A 15,709-nucleotide genomic window follows, 5' to 3' on the forward strand; every position below is an offset into this window, starting at 1 on the left:
GCAGCCCCTCTGCGGTCGCCATCCCTTCCGGGCTTGATGGGACCCAGCTTCATTTTTGACGACCCATGCATGGCCGCCGCGAGTGGGTCCGGGCCCTGGTGAAAAGTTGTTTTCGGGCCCCCGCCGCGAGGGCCCCCCTGCCGCTGCCGCCACTGCAAGGCCTTTAGATCTTTAAATCAATTCTAGCCGCCATGTGCACAGCCGGGGTGGGGGGGGGGTGAGCTGAGCACCCCCCTGTGGTGGCGGGTGAAGCAGGACCGGCCCAGCGGCCCTTGAGAACTGTGCGGTCCTCTAGTGCACCTGCACAGTTTGAATCGAGCGATGCTCAGTTTGAATTGAGTGACATGGGGTGTGTGTGTTTGATGCACACACACACGCACACACACGGCCACGCACATGGCAGCTAGAATTATTTTAAATATTGGCGGTTCGGCCTCGTGGCAATGGTGAGGCAGGTGCGGGGTGGTGGCAAGACAAAAACGTATGCAACATAGTCGGGTCCCGGGCCCCCTTCTGGCCTGCCGGCCCCCAATACTGGCTCCCACCACCACCCCCTCGTCGGCCCTGCCTATATGGACCTGATCCCAAATTGTCATCTTGGGGGGTCTTGGATGGGGAGGAGAAATGTCTCCTATCGGGACTTCCTTGCTTGTTGCTTAGACTATAAAGATGTGCCAGTTGAGGGCAAATAGTCGTGACCATGGGGGATGGATTTTGAGGGCAGGATTTGAATTAGGATTAAGAATATAAGAACATGAGAAAAGCTCTGCTGGATCAGGCCCAAGGCCCATCTAGTCCAGCATCTTGTTTCACACAATATCCCACCAGATGCCTCTGGGAAGCCCACAGGCAAGAGGTCTGTGCATGCCCTCTCTTCTATTGCAACTGATATTGAGAGGCATCGTGCCTTTGAGGATGGAGGTGGCCTGTGGCCCCCAGACTAGTAGCCACTGTTAGCCCTGTCCTCCATGAGTTTATCTAAACCCCTCTGAAAGCCATCCAGGCTGTTGGCTGTCACCACATCTTGTGGGGCAGGGAAGGACTAGAGCTCCCTGTCACCCACTCAGCAGCCCTGGATTAGGACTGGCCCTCCTGCAACTGCTATTTCTAATTTAACAGAAGCAACAGTCCTGTGAGCTGAATAACTGGAGTAATGATGCTGTGATACAGCTGCCGACTAGCATGGGTCTTGCTGGCTGCTAGGATGTATATTTCTGTCTTGACTGGTGCAGGAGGTGGGCGAATTAGAACAATTCTGCTGGTTCTTTCAGGAACAATTTTGCAGCAACACCAAAAGTCAGCCAGGCCAACGGAACACACGTCCTGCAAGGATCGGAGGCCAACCATTCCCTTGCAAGCAATGATCGTAAGGAAACGCTTCTTCCTGAACTACCTTCTAGCCGAGATAATGTCCAAGCAGTTCTGTTGAGCCACCCCCTGCCTTTCACTTGCCTTCACTTCCCTTCATTTCCCTTGCCTTCAATTATTTGCATGATATGCAGATTAGGGTGCCTGGATTTGAAGATCTTGACTATGGCAACCCTACTCTTGTTAGCTATTGCTGGTGTTTCCCTTGGGTTTCTTGTGAGCCTATTTGGGAGGGGGGAATCTCCTTTCTTTTGCTATTTGAGAACTGTTTTCAGAACCTTTTGTTGAAAAGCGGTGTATAAATATTCTTAATAATACCTAGAGGACAGAAAATCTGCTGTTGACATCCTGATTATGCCTCTTTCCAAATTATTTATTTATTTAAATTTTCTTATGTACCACCACCTCCAAATCCACCCAGGATCTCCCGACGAGTTGCAGGCGTCCTTCTCTCCCACTCCAGTTGACTCTCCCAATAACAGCATCGACACCCCTTTGGATACCACTGGAGACATCACTGCTGAGGAAGTGAAGGACTACTTGGCGTGAGTGTCTCTCCATTGATCTACCTCTTTAAAATTTCATGGCATGACGATGGATGAGATTAGGAGTGTGCAAATAAAATTTTATTCATCATTTTTTATTTTCTTTTTTTTTTGTTCCAGCTTTTCTTGGTGTATTTTCCTCTCTCTGTTATATTTTTGGCATTGTTTTTATCAAAAATGCAGTCGCTCTATCCACTCCTGACTGGAGTTCCAGAGCATAGTTTCCACCTCCTGGCTGCCATTTTGTTCGCTCATATAACTCATGATGTAGCATCACCATGAGGCGATTAAAAAAAAAATGGCTACCGACAATGGTCCACAATACTGTTCCATCACGAGTTACATGATAAAACAAAATGATTACCAGGAGGAGGTGGCTGCTTGCTAGAGCTCTGGTCCAGAGCCATTGATTAAAAAATATTCCACTATTTGTTTTCAGTTCAAAACAACAGAAACGAAATAGATTCCGAAAAGCAGAAACCTTCATTTGTTGCATTAGTCCTCTTGTTCTGTGGGACATTTGTTTAGAAATGAATGGAAATTAATACAACTGTGTCCCATTTAGATCTGTTCAATTTATTCTGAAAATGAATGCATATACTTTGATGAGATGGTTCATTGCCCTGAACTCATGGAGTCGACAAGGAGCAAACATCATTCCTGTGACAGCTGATAGTTTAGAGATCTTCTTTTAAAGGCAAATTCATGGGTGATGGGTCCGTGAATAGACCTTCCATGTTCATCTGCAGTATATCTCTGGTTACCAAATGGTGGGGATGAACAGGGATTGGCCATCTCCATCATTCTCGGGTTATCTGGCTGACCACTACGTTGGGGACAGGACACTGAGCTGGAGGGATTTCTGGTCTGAGTCCAACAAGGCCATTCTTGTGGTATTATCCATTACAGGCCCTCCGAGGAAACAGAGAGAAACCTGAGGAACATGAATGACGATGAGGCACAGACCCCGGGGATCCTGATTAAATGAGGTAAAGCCTGAAAAGTGTTGTTTTTATTTATTCAGTCTTTGAAACAAACAAACCTGAATGACATATCTAAGGTTTAAGGCCATGGAAGTTACTTTCAAATTTAGGTCTGAGAAATCTGACCAACATCGGAACATAAGAAGCTGCCATATACCGAGTCAGACCTTTGGCCCATCTATCTCGGTATTGTCTACACAGACTGGCAGCGGCTTCTCTAACGTTGCAGGCGGGAGTCTCTCTCAGCCTTGTCTGGAGATGCTACCAGGGAGGGAACTTGGAATCTTCTTCATGCAAGCAGGCAGATGCTCTTCGCAGAGCAGGGCTCTATCCCCTAAGGGGGATATCTTACAGTGCTCACCTGTAGTATCCCTTTCATATGCAAGCCAGGGTGGGTCTTCTGTATGGCTCAATACTATATATGTGTTATTAACATCTGAAAGGAAACCCATCTGTTCCTTCTGCAGAGACCACGTCCTGTCCAGTCGGCCCGTTGCGGCAGTTGGACCTTGCAGACAAAAGACTTGACTGTTGGCCAAATTTCTCCTCCTCCTTTCCAGAGACCATCTTCGATGCCCCGCCCCACTTTACAAATGTTTTTCTAACACCTGGCATGGAAGCAAGCAAGCAGGACCTCATACTGGCTCTCCCTGGTATCTCCTCTTCAGGTTAAAAACAGAAATGTGCCATCAGCTATAGGACCAAGTCATCTCAACTCTTCCGTTGTGCACACACACTGAAACTCTTAACCTTTTTAAAGCAAAAACTGACACACGCGGTGTGTGTGGCGGGAGGGAGGGGGGAATGATGAAATCCCACTGAGCAAACCTCTCTCGGCTGAGGATCAGCATCAAACTTTGGGGGAAAGGGGCTTTTTTATATATACCGTGAATGACTTTCCTCACCTTCTTTCGCTGCCTGGTACAACAGACAACTCCCCGTAACCGGGAATTGGCTGGCAGATTCTCTCATTTTGCTGGCTGCCAATTGCTCTCTTGTGGAAATGTTTACATACTTGCAGATTTCGCCTCCTTCCTTTCTAACAGCTTAAAACACCTTTTTCTCCCCCATCCCACCTCTGGTCACTTCCATGTCACCTGGCTGACAGAGAGAATTGGCCTGATGATCCCCATCAGGTGATCAGCAGCTTCTGCTCATGTGTCACCAGTGGGAACTCCTTGGGGTTCAGGCCTGGCTTGGGGAGAGGAGCTTGCTTGAGGTTTTTTGATACTGGTGGGGAGCCTTGAATGCTTTGGATCCTTCTTGGCTGACTGAGCTGATGGATGTTCTTGAAGTAGCGTGACGGGCTCTGAAGAAAGTGGGTGTCTCTTTCAGTGGTAGGTTTTGAGGCACAGGAGGGGAGACCAAAGCCCTGGGAGATTTCCATAAGCAAAACAGCATCAAATTTCTCTCCACGTGGCAAAGGTTCTAACCAGATGCCCAGATTGCTCCAATGATTCCTCTACTCCTCATGACAGCTCATGAGAAAAGTACAAGCTAACTTACCACATCCCCCTTGGTTGGTCATTGCTTGGTCCTTCACTTTTTGGCCAACTGTGAATTTTTTAGGAGGACTTGATGTGGGATGGTAGGAGGTGAATAAGCAGTCACTCCTTCCAAGGACTCCGACATGAAAATCAGGAGGGATACAAGGTCTTTGGGAATGGGGCTTCCTGTCTTACAAGCAACCATTGTCCTTCTGAAGACCAGGGGATTCCCAACCTGTTGTCCTCCAGATGTTGCTGAGCTACGATTCCCATCATCCCCAGCTGCAATCCCTTGTGGCTGGGGATGATGGGAGTTGTAGTTCGGCGACATCGGAAGGAGGACAGGTTGGGAACCTCTGCTGTGGGCCTTGTATGCCGCCCCCACCCCAACTGAACAACCTGAGTCCAGTTTTTCATGTTCAGTTCCTTACTTTATTCTCAGCTGGAGAGAGGAAACTCACGTGGGTCTAGGAAGCAGAGACTGGCCTTCTCTTTTCTGTTTGCTCAGATAGTCCACTCAACATGTCACCTGCACAAATACCCCGGTCTGGCACCCTTGAACTCTTATCTGTGCTAGGGAGTTGCAGTGCTATCATGCTATGATGCCTGAGGCGAAGAGGTTGAGCACAAGCAGCTACGTAGTTCTAGGGTTTTTAATTTTATTTTTTTTTAGGCCTTCAACGTCCATCTCTCCTCCTCCACTGCACTCTATTAGTCCCCTCAGCAGATCTCGGTCATCAGTCCAATAGACTTGTAATGTTGGCTGTAACTCAGTTTCCCCCACCTGTTTCTTACGATCGGTCCCAAATTTAGATGCTCATTATCACATCTGCAAAGTTACTTCAGGGGCCTTGATCTCAGTGGTTTAATTGAGAACTTGAAACTGCTTCCCACAAACCTGAAGCAGCCAGTTAAGGACTGTGGAATCTTGTAGGTCGGAAGACATTGAGGTAATTTACACCATCAAAAACGGTGTTCTACCCGGGTTCGGAAGCTGTGTGCTCTTCCAGTTTCCGGCTGCGTGGAAGCAAGATAAGAGGGAAACCTGGGTAGAAGTGATTGTGTGGAAGCAAGGGAGGAGGAAAACCTGGGTAGCTTTTCCTCCTACTTTGCATCCACACAGTCACTTCTACCCAGGTTTTCCTCTTACCTTGCTTCCACACTGCTGAAAATTGGCAGCACACACAGCTCCTGAAGTCGAGTAGAATAGTTTTTGATTGTGTGGATGACGTCGTCATCTTCTTTCTGTTGAAATGTGGCCAATTTTTCTTCCTCGCTTTCCCCAGCCCACTTTGGGGCTTGCAAGGGCAGCTTCTGATGTTACTTTGATGTGCCCAGTTGTACTTCCTGTGGCCATGCACATGGCCAGTGGCCTGAACTTTTTTTGCCTTGGAGAGCCACCTGCTCCTTGTGCATTTTGCAACTTGGGTGATTTCCTCCGCATTCGGCGTACAAGTGGGGCCAGCCTGCAATTGGGCACCCTCTCTGGTGTGCTTTTTTCTGTTCCCTTTTCCATTTCTTCTGTCCAAATGTTGCCACTGGCCGCTGCCTCCTCTCTGCAGGTGCTACAAGTGATGGCCCTGGGGACATCCTCGGCACTGGCAGGAGAGAAGCTCCAGGCCTTGCTCTTTGCAAGGTGGCGAAAATCTTTGCTCCCCTTTTTATGAGCAAGGGCTTCTTGCCTTGGTCCCTCCTGCTGACCGCTTTGTGCCAAAATGAGAGGAAGGTTGCTTTGAGGATTAGTGGGAGGGGGAGAAGTAGAGAGCTGGGAAGTGTGCTGACCAGCTCTCTGACAGGTACAGACCAGAGCAAGAATTGTATGCCGCATGGACTCCATCGTCGCTTGTGTTGCTCTGCAGGCTTTCTAGTTTGCTGGGTGGGGGGGGGGGTACTTCCCCTTCCTGCCTGACTTTTGCCTCTGGTGATGACTTCACAAGAAATTATTTGTAAGAATATTTTGGTACGGTTTGATTCCCATCTCCCCCTTCCCCCCGCCTGTATGTGTGTGTGTGTAAATGCCTGCGCTGTGTGTATGTGTGTGTGCGCGCGCTTGCGCGCACACACACGTGTGGCTGAGGGGAGAGGCATCCCATAGTCGAAACGTGCCATTGTGTGTCTTAATTTTTTTTTTTTTAGGGGAGCAGATTTAATTGTGGAGGGAAGGGTGGGTTAGTTTCCTTGGTAGAATGAACCCTCCGTTGGGGTTTTGGTCAAGCTGATGGATTTAGCATTGCTTAGTTATTAATACTGGTTTTTAATAATGAAAAAAATAAAGCATTTAATATCTTAAATTCATGTCATTGTCTTATCTGGGGGCGGGGTGCGTGTGGGGAATTTGCAGAACTCTGGGACTATGGCTCACAAGCAATAACTGCTCCTCTCCTTGGAGAATGGAGAGACTCCCCTAAAATTAGTAACTCCTACCCTTTCTCCTCCTCCTAAAGCAAGGCTGTACAACTTTTGCCTTCCAGCTGCTGTTGGAATACAACTTCCATCATCACAGCCACAGTGGTCTAATGTCAGTTCAATAAATTTTAGATCCTGCTCAGGCTGAATCAGGAAGGCCCCACTCTGAATGCGCATGTGCACACACTGCCTTGATGTTGCCGCCCAGAACAAAACTCATCCCACACACAGATTTTTAAAAAATTGGAACTCTGGTAGGGGGATTCCTGTTTCCGGCTCCACGAAGGAATAAACCCTTCTAACACGCCTCAGTCCTGACCCTGATTGGGCCCAAATAGAAGTATTCTATTCCAAATAATTCAGAATACTACCTATATTGTATTTATCCCAAAGAAAAAGGACTCTGGATTTAAGATGAGCCTCCCTCCACCCCTTAAGGAAATACCTGGGGGGGACCTCATCTTAGATTGGGGTAAATATGGTATTTAGGAAACAGAAGTCCAGCCCCTACGGCTGTGCTTACTGGAACAGTTAAAGTTATGATACTCAAATACTGCAGAGGTGTGTATCTTAAGAAGCCAACTCTATTCATTATAGACCTATAAAAGGGGGAGAAAGTATTCTTGCTTGTAGTCTATAGGCAGGAGCCTTTGTGGGGGGAAAGCCAACAGGTTTTGGCAGGCATCTAGAAATACGACCGCACAGACACATGAATTGCACATGTGGGGGTTGTCAGAGGCAGGAGTGCCCCCACATATTGTGGCTGGCTAGTAAAGGGGTTCTGTCACCAATCATTATCTCCCACTAGCTTTATTAGTAACTTCCCTAGTAATTATGTAAAAATGATGAACCGCAAAGCATGGCTTGAGACTAAAAGTCATTTAATAGATATAAAGCTGCCCTCAGCCTGTGTAAAATCAAATGCCGCAACCCATGTTAGGAAGGTACAGTTGTTTCCCCCATACTGCTGCCAGGAATAATGTACCAGAAGGCAAGGTTATATAGCCCTTATAAAATCTTATACAGCAAAGAATCCATTTCCCCTCCCTGAGGACTAACAGCAAATGAACTGAGCTTTATTGTTTTAAAGTTAAGAAAATGTGTTTCCCATCACTTTATTGCACCCCTAAGTAAACAAGCTTCCTACCCAAAAGTGGATTTAAATACAGGAAGAGAAACTTATTTTGTGAAGAACAGTGCAACTGCTATGGGAAGTTTGCTAGCTGAACACGGGACCGGTCATTTCTGCTCCCAGCATGCTGTGCGCTCAGGTGCTGCATAGAAGCTGAGTGGTGTGCTTTTTTAAAAAAAAGAAGTTTAAAAAGTCAGCTGCAAGTGGGAAAAGAACTGTATACTGCAATTCTACGACCTTTGGACTACGGGACGAGTCCAATTCTAACATTTCTGAGAACAGAGATGCAGACTTATCTCCTTTTACAAAAGGAGAGCACAGTGCAAGGAGGGATATTTGGCTTTTTGCTGGAGGAAGGGAGGGAGACTGCAGCTGTCCCCTTTAAGAAGGGAGGAGCCAATGCTAGCTCCACCTCTTCCAGTTATACATTGACCAATCTGTTGCTTTGAGAAAGGTGTGGCTGTCTAAGGGACAACCCCGGCTTGGCTGCTGGGAGAAGAGCAAGTCCATTCATTCCGGGAGTCCTGCTCATGATGCCGTCAAGCGGTGCCAACTGGGTTACACTAGAGGTTTCCGGAAAGCGCTCCAGGCGTGGAAGCAGCGGGTGAAGGCTGGCGGCTCATTACCTTTCCGGACCAGGCGGAGTTTCCGAGGACGTGCCGTTTCTTTGGAGCGCATGTGCTGAAGGTACACCTAGGACAGCGAGAATGGGGAAAGCTCAGGGGTGCTGGGAGGCCTACTGGAAATATCTTCCTCAAGCATAGAGAGCACCAGGCACTTGTGGCAACTAGCTAAGACAGGGGCTCCCAGCCGTAGCAGCCCAGATGTTGACTACAACTCCCATCATCCAAGGCCACTGTAGCTAGGCATGATGGGAGGTGTAGTTCAACATCTGGAGGACCCAAGACTGGGAGCCCCTGAGCTAAAGAGACAATTGTGTGCCCCCAAACAGGGGAGGTTCTAATCCCTACTGACCCCAAGTAATTTTGGAGCCGGGAACTCCAGGCCTTCTGGGCACTCCACCACCACCTTGCCACCGTGTGTGCTTGCATAATCTCAGCCAAACCTACTCCACAGGGGGATTGTTAGGATCAAGGGAGAGGTAAGAACCATGCATAACACCCGGGGTCCATGGAAGAAGGCTGAGCTACACGGGCAGTTAAATAACTCTCTGGAGTCCCAGACAGGGTCCTGTCTGTTCCAAACAAACCTATATGAGATGGTTTGCCCAGGGAAGATTCTGGGTAATTGTAGCTTCCAGATTATCTTTACCTGGCAGGCCTTGAGACTCAGCTTGATCTCCACCTGGCTGGTCTGTGTTCCTACCCACATGTACACCTGAAAGCAAGTAAAAATCGAGAGGTTTAGAAGTAGCTGCTTTAAATCTTACAATTTTTGCTCTAATCAGTGGTCCTGCTTGGTGCTTTTTAGATCTGGGCCCTGGTCCCCAGCCCCATTTTTAATAATTAAACTCAATCATACCCACTCCCCAAGAATAATTACATATGTTTTCCAAAGTCTTAATATTATAATTCAGCACCTCTGAAGGTGGAAGCAGCAGAGGTCCAGGTGAGGCTGGGAGTCCTCTCCCCACTGCTCTGTGCAGGTACCCGCTTGGCTGCATTTCCTTTCTGGAGGAGGGTGGGGGCTGATGAGATCTAGGGCTTGGGGGCCCTGCCCCACAGAGGCACACCTAGGAAATTTTGGAGCCTAGACCTAAAGGCCTCATCTCCCCTACACACACATAGGCACCCCACCCCACCGTCTCACACACAGGCTTTTTAACACATGGGTTCTCAAGGGCCCAAACAGCAACTGAACTCACAAGAATGCAAGGATGTAAAACAAATATATACATATTGTTTCCGGGGGTGGGGGGGGGGGCGGCGTGGGGAACGGAAAATTTTTCTTACAGGAAAAAGCTGCCATTTTGAGACAGAGCCTATTAGCAGCTTTGATGGCAGGCTGAAAAAGGGCAGCAGTGCGTGAATCGTCGAGGCAGAAAGGACGGGAATTGGGAGGAGAGGAAAACTGCCACCCCCACCTTCTGCTTCTATGAGCAAAAAAGAGGGCACCAAGTGCAGCTCCAAGGCCTCCTCCATTCTCTGATGAATCTGGGTCCCCATGCGGTCTCTCCCTCTCCCCGCTGTCAAGAACTCACCTCCTGCCCATTGTCCAGCAACATGATGTCGTCATCCGCCAAGTCATCCTGGCAGAAGTCAGAGCACTTTTCTGACACAGCAAAATAGCCTTTCTCGTTGGAGCACCTGAGGAGACAGAGGCAGAATCGCCTTCATCAGTCAATGGCCAAAGAAAACCACAGGGTTCTGTGCGTGGCAGAAGTTGACACTGACTCAACAGCACAACTTTAACTATATATCTTTATCTAGACACACACACACACACACACCCATCCCACAAACATATATGGCATCTGGCTCTTTGGAGAAACAGACACATGAAGCCAGGCTTTTGAGAGTGAAGTCTCAACCAGATTTTACACACATTCCGTCATCCTTTTTTAGACCATGCTAAGAGGGTGGCATCTGACCCGACCTCCATGCACAAGTCATTCTTGAAGGAAACATCAGTGAGTACAGCTCCCAAATCTCTCAGGATTTTTATTTTTGTATTGGTGCATTTGAAGCAACCTGAAGATTTAGGAGTGGTAGCAAGCACGAATTGTCTTGTTTGCTAAGCAGGGTCTGCCCTGATTGCATATTAATAGGAGACTACATGTGGGAGCACGGGAAGATCTTCCCCTTAAGGGATGGAGCCGCTCTGGGAAGAGCAGAGGATTCCATGTTCCCTCCAGCATCTCCAGATAGGGTTGAGATAGATTCCTACCTCCAACCTCAGAGAAGCCGCTGCCAGTCTGTGTAGACAATCCTGAGCTAGATGGACCCAGGTTCTGACTCTGTATATAGCAGCTTCTGATGTTCACTTGCATAATTCAAACAGAACAAAAAAGCCAACTTTTTTGGTGATAACCACACTGCCCTCTCTGTTGGTTGGGGGAGAGAGGAAGAAGAAGAAGAGGATACTGACAGAAGAGCAGCTCTCACCTGAAGAGGCGAGAATATTTCATGTAGTCAGCATCTCCATCGTATGGCTTCTGAACTCCGATGCCGACCCAAAAGAAGTTCTCGGGTTCCTCCCCCTCGTTTATCACCTAGAACCAAGCAAGGCAGAACATCTGTAATGCGGGGCAGGTGAGGTGTGAGTGGGAGATCCCTCAGCCTTTGCTCCCCAGATGATGTTGGGCTACATCCTATCGCCCCAGCCACTGTGGCTGAAGGCTCTTGGCAGTTGGAGTCCAACAATTATTATTATTTGTTTAATTTAAGTAACCCCTGACTCCAAGGGCTCTAGGCAGTTTACAAAAACAAAAGCGCAAGAAAAACTATTAAAAACAGCCATTTAAAAATTTAACATTCAGAGTTGTAGGCCCTTGGGAGTTGTAGTCCGAGAACTTGGGGACCCAAGTTGGAGAAGCCCAGGGCTGGAGAACATGGAGTTAAATCTCTGTCTCTGCTAAGGCAAAACCAGCAGGTTGCATTGAAGGCAGGTAGATGCCAATACAAGCCAGAAACTAAGTGTACCAGGACCTATGATCCACAAAACCATCAAAGATCCAACAAACTATACAAACATTTGATATATGAAGACAGGCACACAATTATAGTTCAAATGCAATAATACCTTCAAAGCAAAGCTGACAAAATATGGTGAAATCATAAAGCATAGACATCCAACAATGTCCACAGTGGTGACCTGGGGAGGGCTGTACCTTACTGATTCATTAATTTTTTAAGAAGGGCCAATATTAACATCATTCTCCAGTATCTTCAATAGTTAATGTAATACTTCTTAGGGCCTCACCAACAATTCAATTAAGCCCCCCTCCTTTAACAAGTCTTCAATTCAAGAAGGTCCAAGGATCTTACTGGGACTCCCAAGTCCAACTCTTAGTACTTTGAAGCTTAACAGGCCACTGCCAGCCACATAAGCTTCCTGCCCATCTTCCTCCCCCCATCTGCCCAAAGCTCTCTGGCTGTGCTCCCCACCTCACCTGCTTGCTGTAAGAGTCGTCAAACATGTGGTTCATGATGTCCTCTGCCAACTTAGCCTCATCAGGGTCCGCAGCCCGCCCCACCCAGGTATAGACAATGCCCTGGTTATCTGTGCTTTCAAAGGGGACCTGGAAACGAAAGGAGAAGAGATCAGGGCCCTCAGAGGACCAGATCGAAGTACAGTTTTCAAAAAGGGAGAGCGCAGGGTTGACAAGGACCACCAAAAACCTCTGCAGAAGGTACCCAGGACTGTCTGGGCTGCAAATTCCAGGGTTAAGTTAAACGGCTTTTACTTTGCCTTTCAAATGGATGCATCCAATTCCATAACAGAGGCGCACACAGATTCATTACCTTCAAAATGAAGCAGAACTCTGAGTTGAGAAGACCAGAGTCTGTGCTGATCTGGATGCACCTGAAAGGGGAGAGAGAGAAAGAGACAGCAACATCACTCAGTGTTCCCTCTAAGAGGTGGGCATTTGTGCACACACACACATTTTTTGATGTCCGTTCAGTTAATTTTAAATCCCGTTCAGACTGAATGGGGAAGGCCCCACTCTGAATGCATGTGCATGCACAGCATCTTGATACTGCTGCCCAGAACAAAATTCATTCCTCACACAGATGAGGAAAAAAAAATAGAGAGAACACTGATTCACCACAACAAACACAGGAAGCTGCCATATACTGAGTCAGACCCTTGGTCCATCTAGCTCAGTGTGGTCTACACAGACTGGCAGCAGCTTCTCCAAGGTTGCAGGCTGGAATCTCTTTCAGCCGTATCCTGGAGATGCTGCCAGGGAGGGAACCTTCTGCTCTTCCCAGAGCGGCTCCATCCCCTGAGGGGAATGCCTGAGAAGGTGAAAGCAACGTCTGCCACACAACACACTTGCATGGGGTGAAGAAATCGAAAGCCAAGAGAGGATCATCAAAATGCTGAAGAACCCTCACCCCGCAAATTAGCTAAGCCATTTCTCATACAGGGTCCATAAGGTGGCAGAGTATCTGCTTTGCACAAATACAAATATTATATACCGCTTTTCAATAGAAGTTCCCAAAAGTGGTTTACATTGATATAAATAAATAAAAATGGCTCCCTGTCCCCAAAGGGCTCACAATCTGAAAATAAACCACAGGCAGACACCAGCAACAGGCCCTGGAGGGATGCTGTGATGGGGTTGGATAGGGCCAGTTGCTCTCCCCCTGCTAAATACAAGAGGATCACCACTTTAGAAGGTGTTTTGGATCAGTGTCTTCTCTCAGTTAGCAGGTGAAGTCTAAACCCCTGATGAACCCGGGCTCAGCCTGAAAACCCCTCTGGGCAAGAGAGACTAAGCCCCCCACCCCCAAGGAGCTTGGAGAGAGCCCCTTACCGGGTGCAGAGGGCGCTGCCGTTGGTGCGGATGTGGTAGAGGCTAGGCTGGAGGTCGTTTTCCTTGGACTTCCTTTTGCCCTTGTGGATGATGAATTTCCTCTTGAAGTGGGAGAGGAACTTGGGATTCTCCTGTTGCTGCGTCATGCGCACAACCTGAAACAACCAACAACAACAAGGGTTCGAAGCCCCAGCTTAGGTTAAAGGAAAGCTAGGTCCATACCGGCCATTTGTATCTTGTAGCAGCATATGCATTTTAAAATTGCATTATTTTGCAAAAGATTATGCATCATTTTTGGAAGGCCAATCTGGCCTTGGAGTACGCTCAAACACAAAGCGGCAATCTCTACCTCAGGGCTTCTCGAGCTTGGGTCCCTACATGATGTTGGACTACAACTTCCATCATCCGGGGCTGGAGGCAGGGGATGAAGGGAGTTGTAGTCCAACACCACGTAGGGACATAGGGAAGCTAGGAAGCTGACTTATGCTAGATGGACTCTTGGTCCATCTAGCTCAGTACTGTCTACACAGACTGGCAGCGGCTTCTCCAAGGTTGCAAGCTGGAGTCTCTCCCAGCCCTGTTTCGGAGATGCTGCCAGGAAGGGAACCTGGAACCTTCTGCATGCAATCATGCAGGTGCTCTTCCCAGAGCAGCCCCATCCTCTAAAGGGAATATCTTACAGTGCTCACATAAAGTCTCCCATTCAAATGCAAACCAGAGTGGACCTGGCTTAGCAAAGAGGACAATTCATGCTTGCTACCACAATGTGCAGCGGGGAAATGACTTGACTAGCCAGAGGTTTCCGGTTCGAATCCCCACCGGCAGCAGCGATAAAGGAAGATGCTGAAAGGCATCATCTCATACTGCATGGGAGGAGGCAATGGTCAACCCTTCCTGTATTCTACCCCACAGGGCTCTGTGGGCACCAGGAGTCGACATCAACTCAATGGCACACTTGACAACCAGATCAGACCAGCCCTCCTCGCTAGGCTTGAGAAGGCCCGAGGTACATACGCCCCTCATTGACTCACCTCCAGCTTGCCGGGAAACAGACTCTCAAATTTCTTCTGGAGGCTGAAGGTGAAGGTCAGCCAACCCATGTTGGAGGCCTCCCGGCCCTGCCAGAAATACACGACACACTGGAAGTCTTCCTCGGGCTGCTTCTCCTCTTCCTCCTCCTCCTCCTCCTCCTCGTCTTCTTGGTCGTCCTCCTGCCCCACCTCCTGGTCAGCCCCCTTGGCTCCACTCTTCTTCTTCTTCTTCTCCTCATCTTCCTCGCACTCCATGGGCACCCAGTATCTTTCAGGGCAAAAGCACAGACGGTCAGCATGCAACCCCTCCCAGAAGGGTCAGACACGGACTCGGAAACCCCACGAGGTGCCAGCAATGGTCTCAGGTGAAAAGCAGCAATGTAAAAAGTTACGTTAAAAAGTTTAAGATTTGGCTTACAAAAATCAAGAGGTGGTTAGGCTGTGGCAACCCAAGAGTTCAAACTATTTCAGATTAGGGCTGTTTTGACTGATGGTCAAAACAGGGTTCGTTCAACTGACCGGTAATATAAGCATAACTTTGCTGGATCAGGCCTAAGGCCTATCTAGTCCAGCATCCTGTTTCACACAGTGGCCGATCGGATGCCTCTGGGAAGCCCACACACTAGGTGATGAAGGCGTGCCCCATCTCCTGCCGTTACTCCCCTGCAACTGGTATTCAGAGGCATCCTGCCTCTGAATATGGAGCCAGCCTTATAGCCATTAAGACTAGTAGCTATTGATAGACCTGACTTCCATTAATCTTAAGCCCTACTTAAAGCCATCCAAGCTGGTGGCCATCACCACATAATGTGGTGGAGAGTTTCACAGATTAAGTATTACTGTGAGCAGGGGAGTACTTCATTTTTGTCGGTCCCAGATTTCCTGGAAATCAGTTTCGTGGGATGGCCCCTGGTTCTAATGTTGCAAGAGAGGGAGAATAATCTCTCTCCACTCTCTCCACATCGTGAATAATTCTATAAACCTCTACCACATCTTCCCTTACTCACAAATGTTGCCACCTGGCCTTGTATGCAAGTGCACCTTCAATACAAGGAAGAACACCTCCATAGGAGAGGGCATCTTAGTTGCACTCTTCTAATAGTAGAGTATTTTTGCTCAGTCGAAGAGCATCCACTTATGTGAAATAAGACAGGACGAAATGCCCCGCAAACTGTGAAAAATTATGGGTGAAGTCTGATTTTTTTCCAAGAAACAAGCCACAAAATGGCTCCTCCTGGGTTCCTCCAGACAAAATGGCGGCCAGAAATGACCTCCATGGTCACTTCCAGCCCTCTAGGAACCACCAATGCGTAG

The 15,709-nt window shown here is 48.1% G+C and overlaps 2 protein-coding genes across 4 annotated transcripts in view; one reads left to right on the forward strand and one right to left on the reverse strand.

The window, feature by feature from the left end:
- The window catches only part of LLGL1 (LLGL scribble cell polarity complex component 1), a 58,492-nt gene extending 51,818 nt beyond the window's left edge, over positions 1 to 6,674 (forward strand). For 2 of the 3 annotated variants that reach the window (XM_053276584.1, XM_053276582.1), the window contains exons 20-23: positions 1,272 to 1,366; positions 1,790 to 1,913; positions 2,823 to 2,902; positions 3,364 to 6,674. In XM_053276584.1, the coding sequence (XP_053132559.1) occupies positions 1,272 to 1,366; positions 1,790 to 1,913; positions 2,823 to 2,901 (298 nt within the window). In that variant the 3' untranslated portion in view covers position 2,902; positions 3,364 to 6,674. The remainder of the gene's footprint in view (positions 1 to 1,271; positions 1,367 to 1,789; positions 1,914 to 2,822; positions 2,903 to 3,363) is intronic. The other variant, XM_053276583.1, reaches the window with a different exon arrangement.
- A 979-nt stretch (positions 6,675 to 7,653) lies between these two features.
- The window catches only part of FLII (FLII actin remodeling protein), a 31,297-nt gene continuing 23,241 nt past the window's right edge, over positions 7,654 to 15,709 (reverse strand). The window contains exons 24-31 of the mRNA XM_053276242.1: positions 14,396 to 14,663; positions 13,365 to 13,519; positions 12,346 to 12,406; positions 11,994 to 12,122; positions 10,987 to 11,093; positions 10,083 to 10,188; positions 9,194 to 9,259; positions 7,654 to 8,614 (exon numbers count right to left, since the gene is read on the reverse strand). Of these exons, the coding sequence (XP_053132217.1) occupies positions 8,480 to 8,614; positions 9,194 to 9,259; positions 10,083 to 10,188; positions 10,987 to 11,093; positions 11,994 to 12,122; positions 12,346 to 12,406; positions 13,365 to 13,519; positions 14,396 to 14,663 (1,027 nt within the window). The 3' untranslated portion in view covers positions 7,654 to 8,479. The remainder of the gene's footprint in view (positions 8,615 to 9,193; positions 9,260 to 10,082; positions 10,189 to 10,986; positions 11,094 to 11,993; positions 12,123 to 12,345; positions 12,407 to 13,364; positions 13,520 to 14,395; positions 14,664 to 15,709) is intronic.

The sequence above is a fragment of the Hemicordylus capensis genome, chromosome 13, assembly GCF_027244095.1.
Source record: "Hemicordylus capensis ecotype Gifberg chromosome 13, rHemCap1.1.pri, whole genome shotgun sequence".
Taxonomy (NCBI): domain Eukaryota; kingdom Metazoa; phylum Chordata; class Lepidosauria; order Squamata; family Cordylidae; genus Hemicordylus; species Hemicordylus capensis.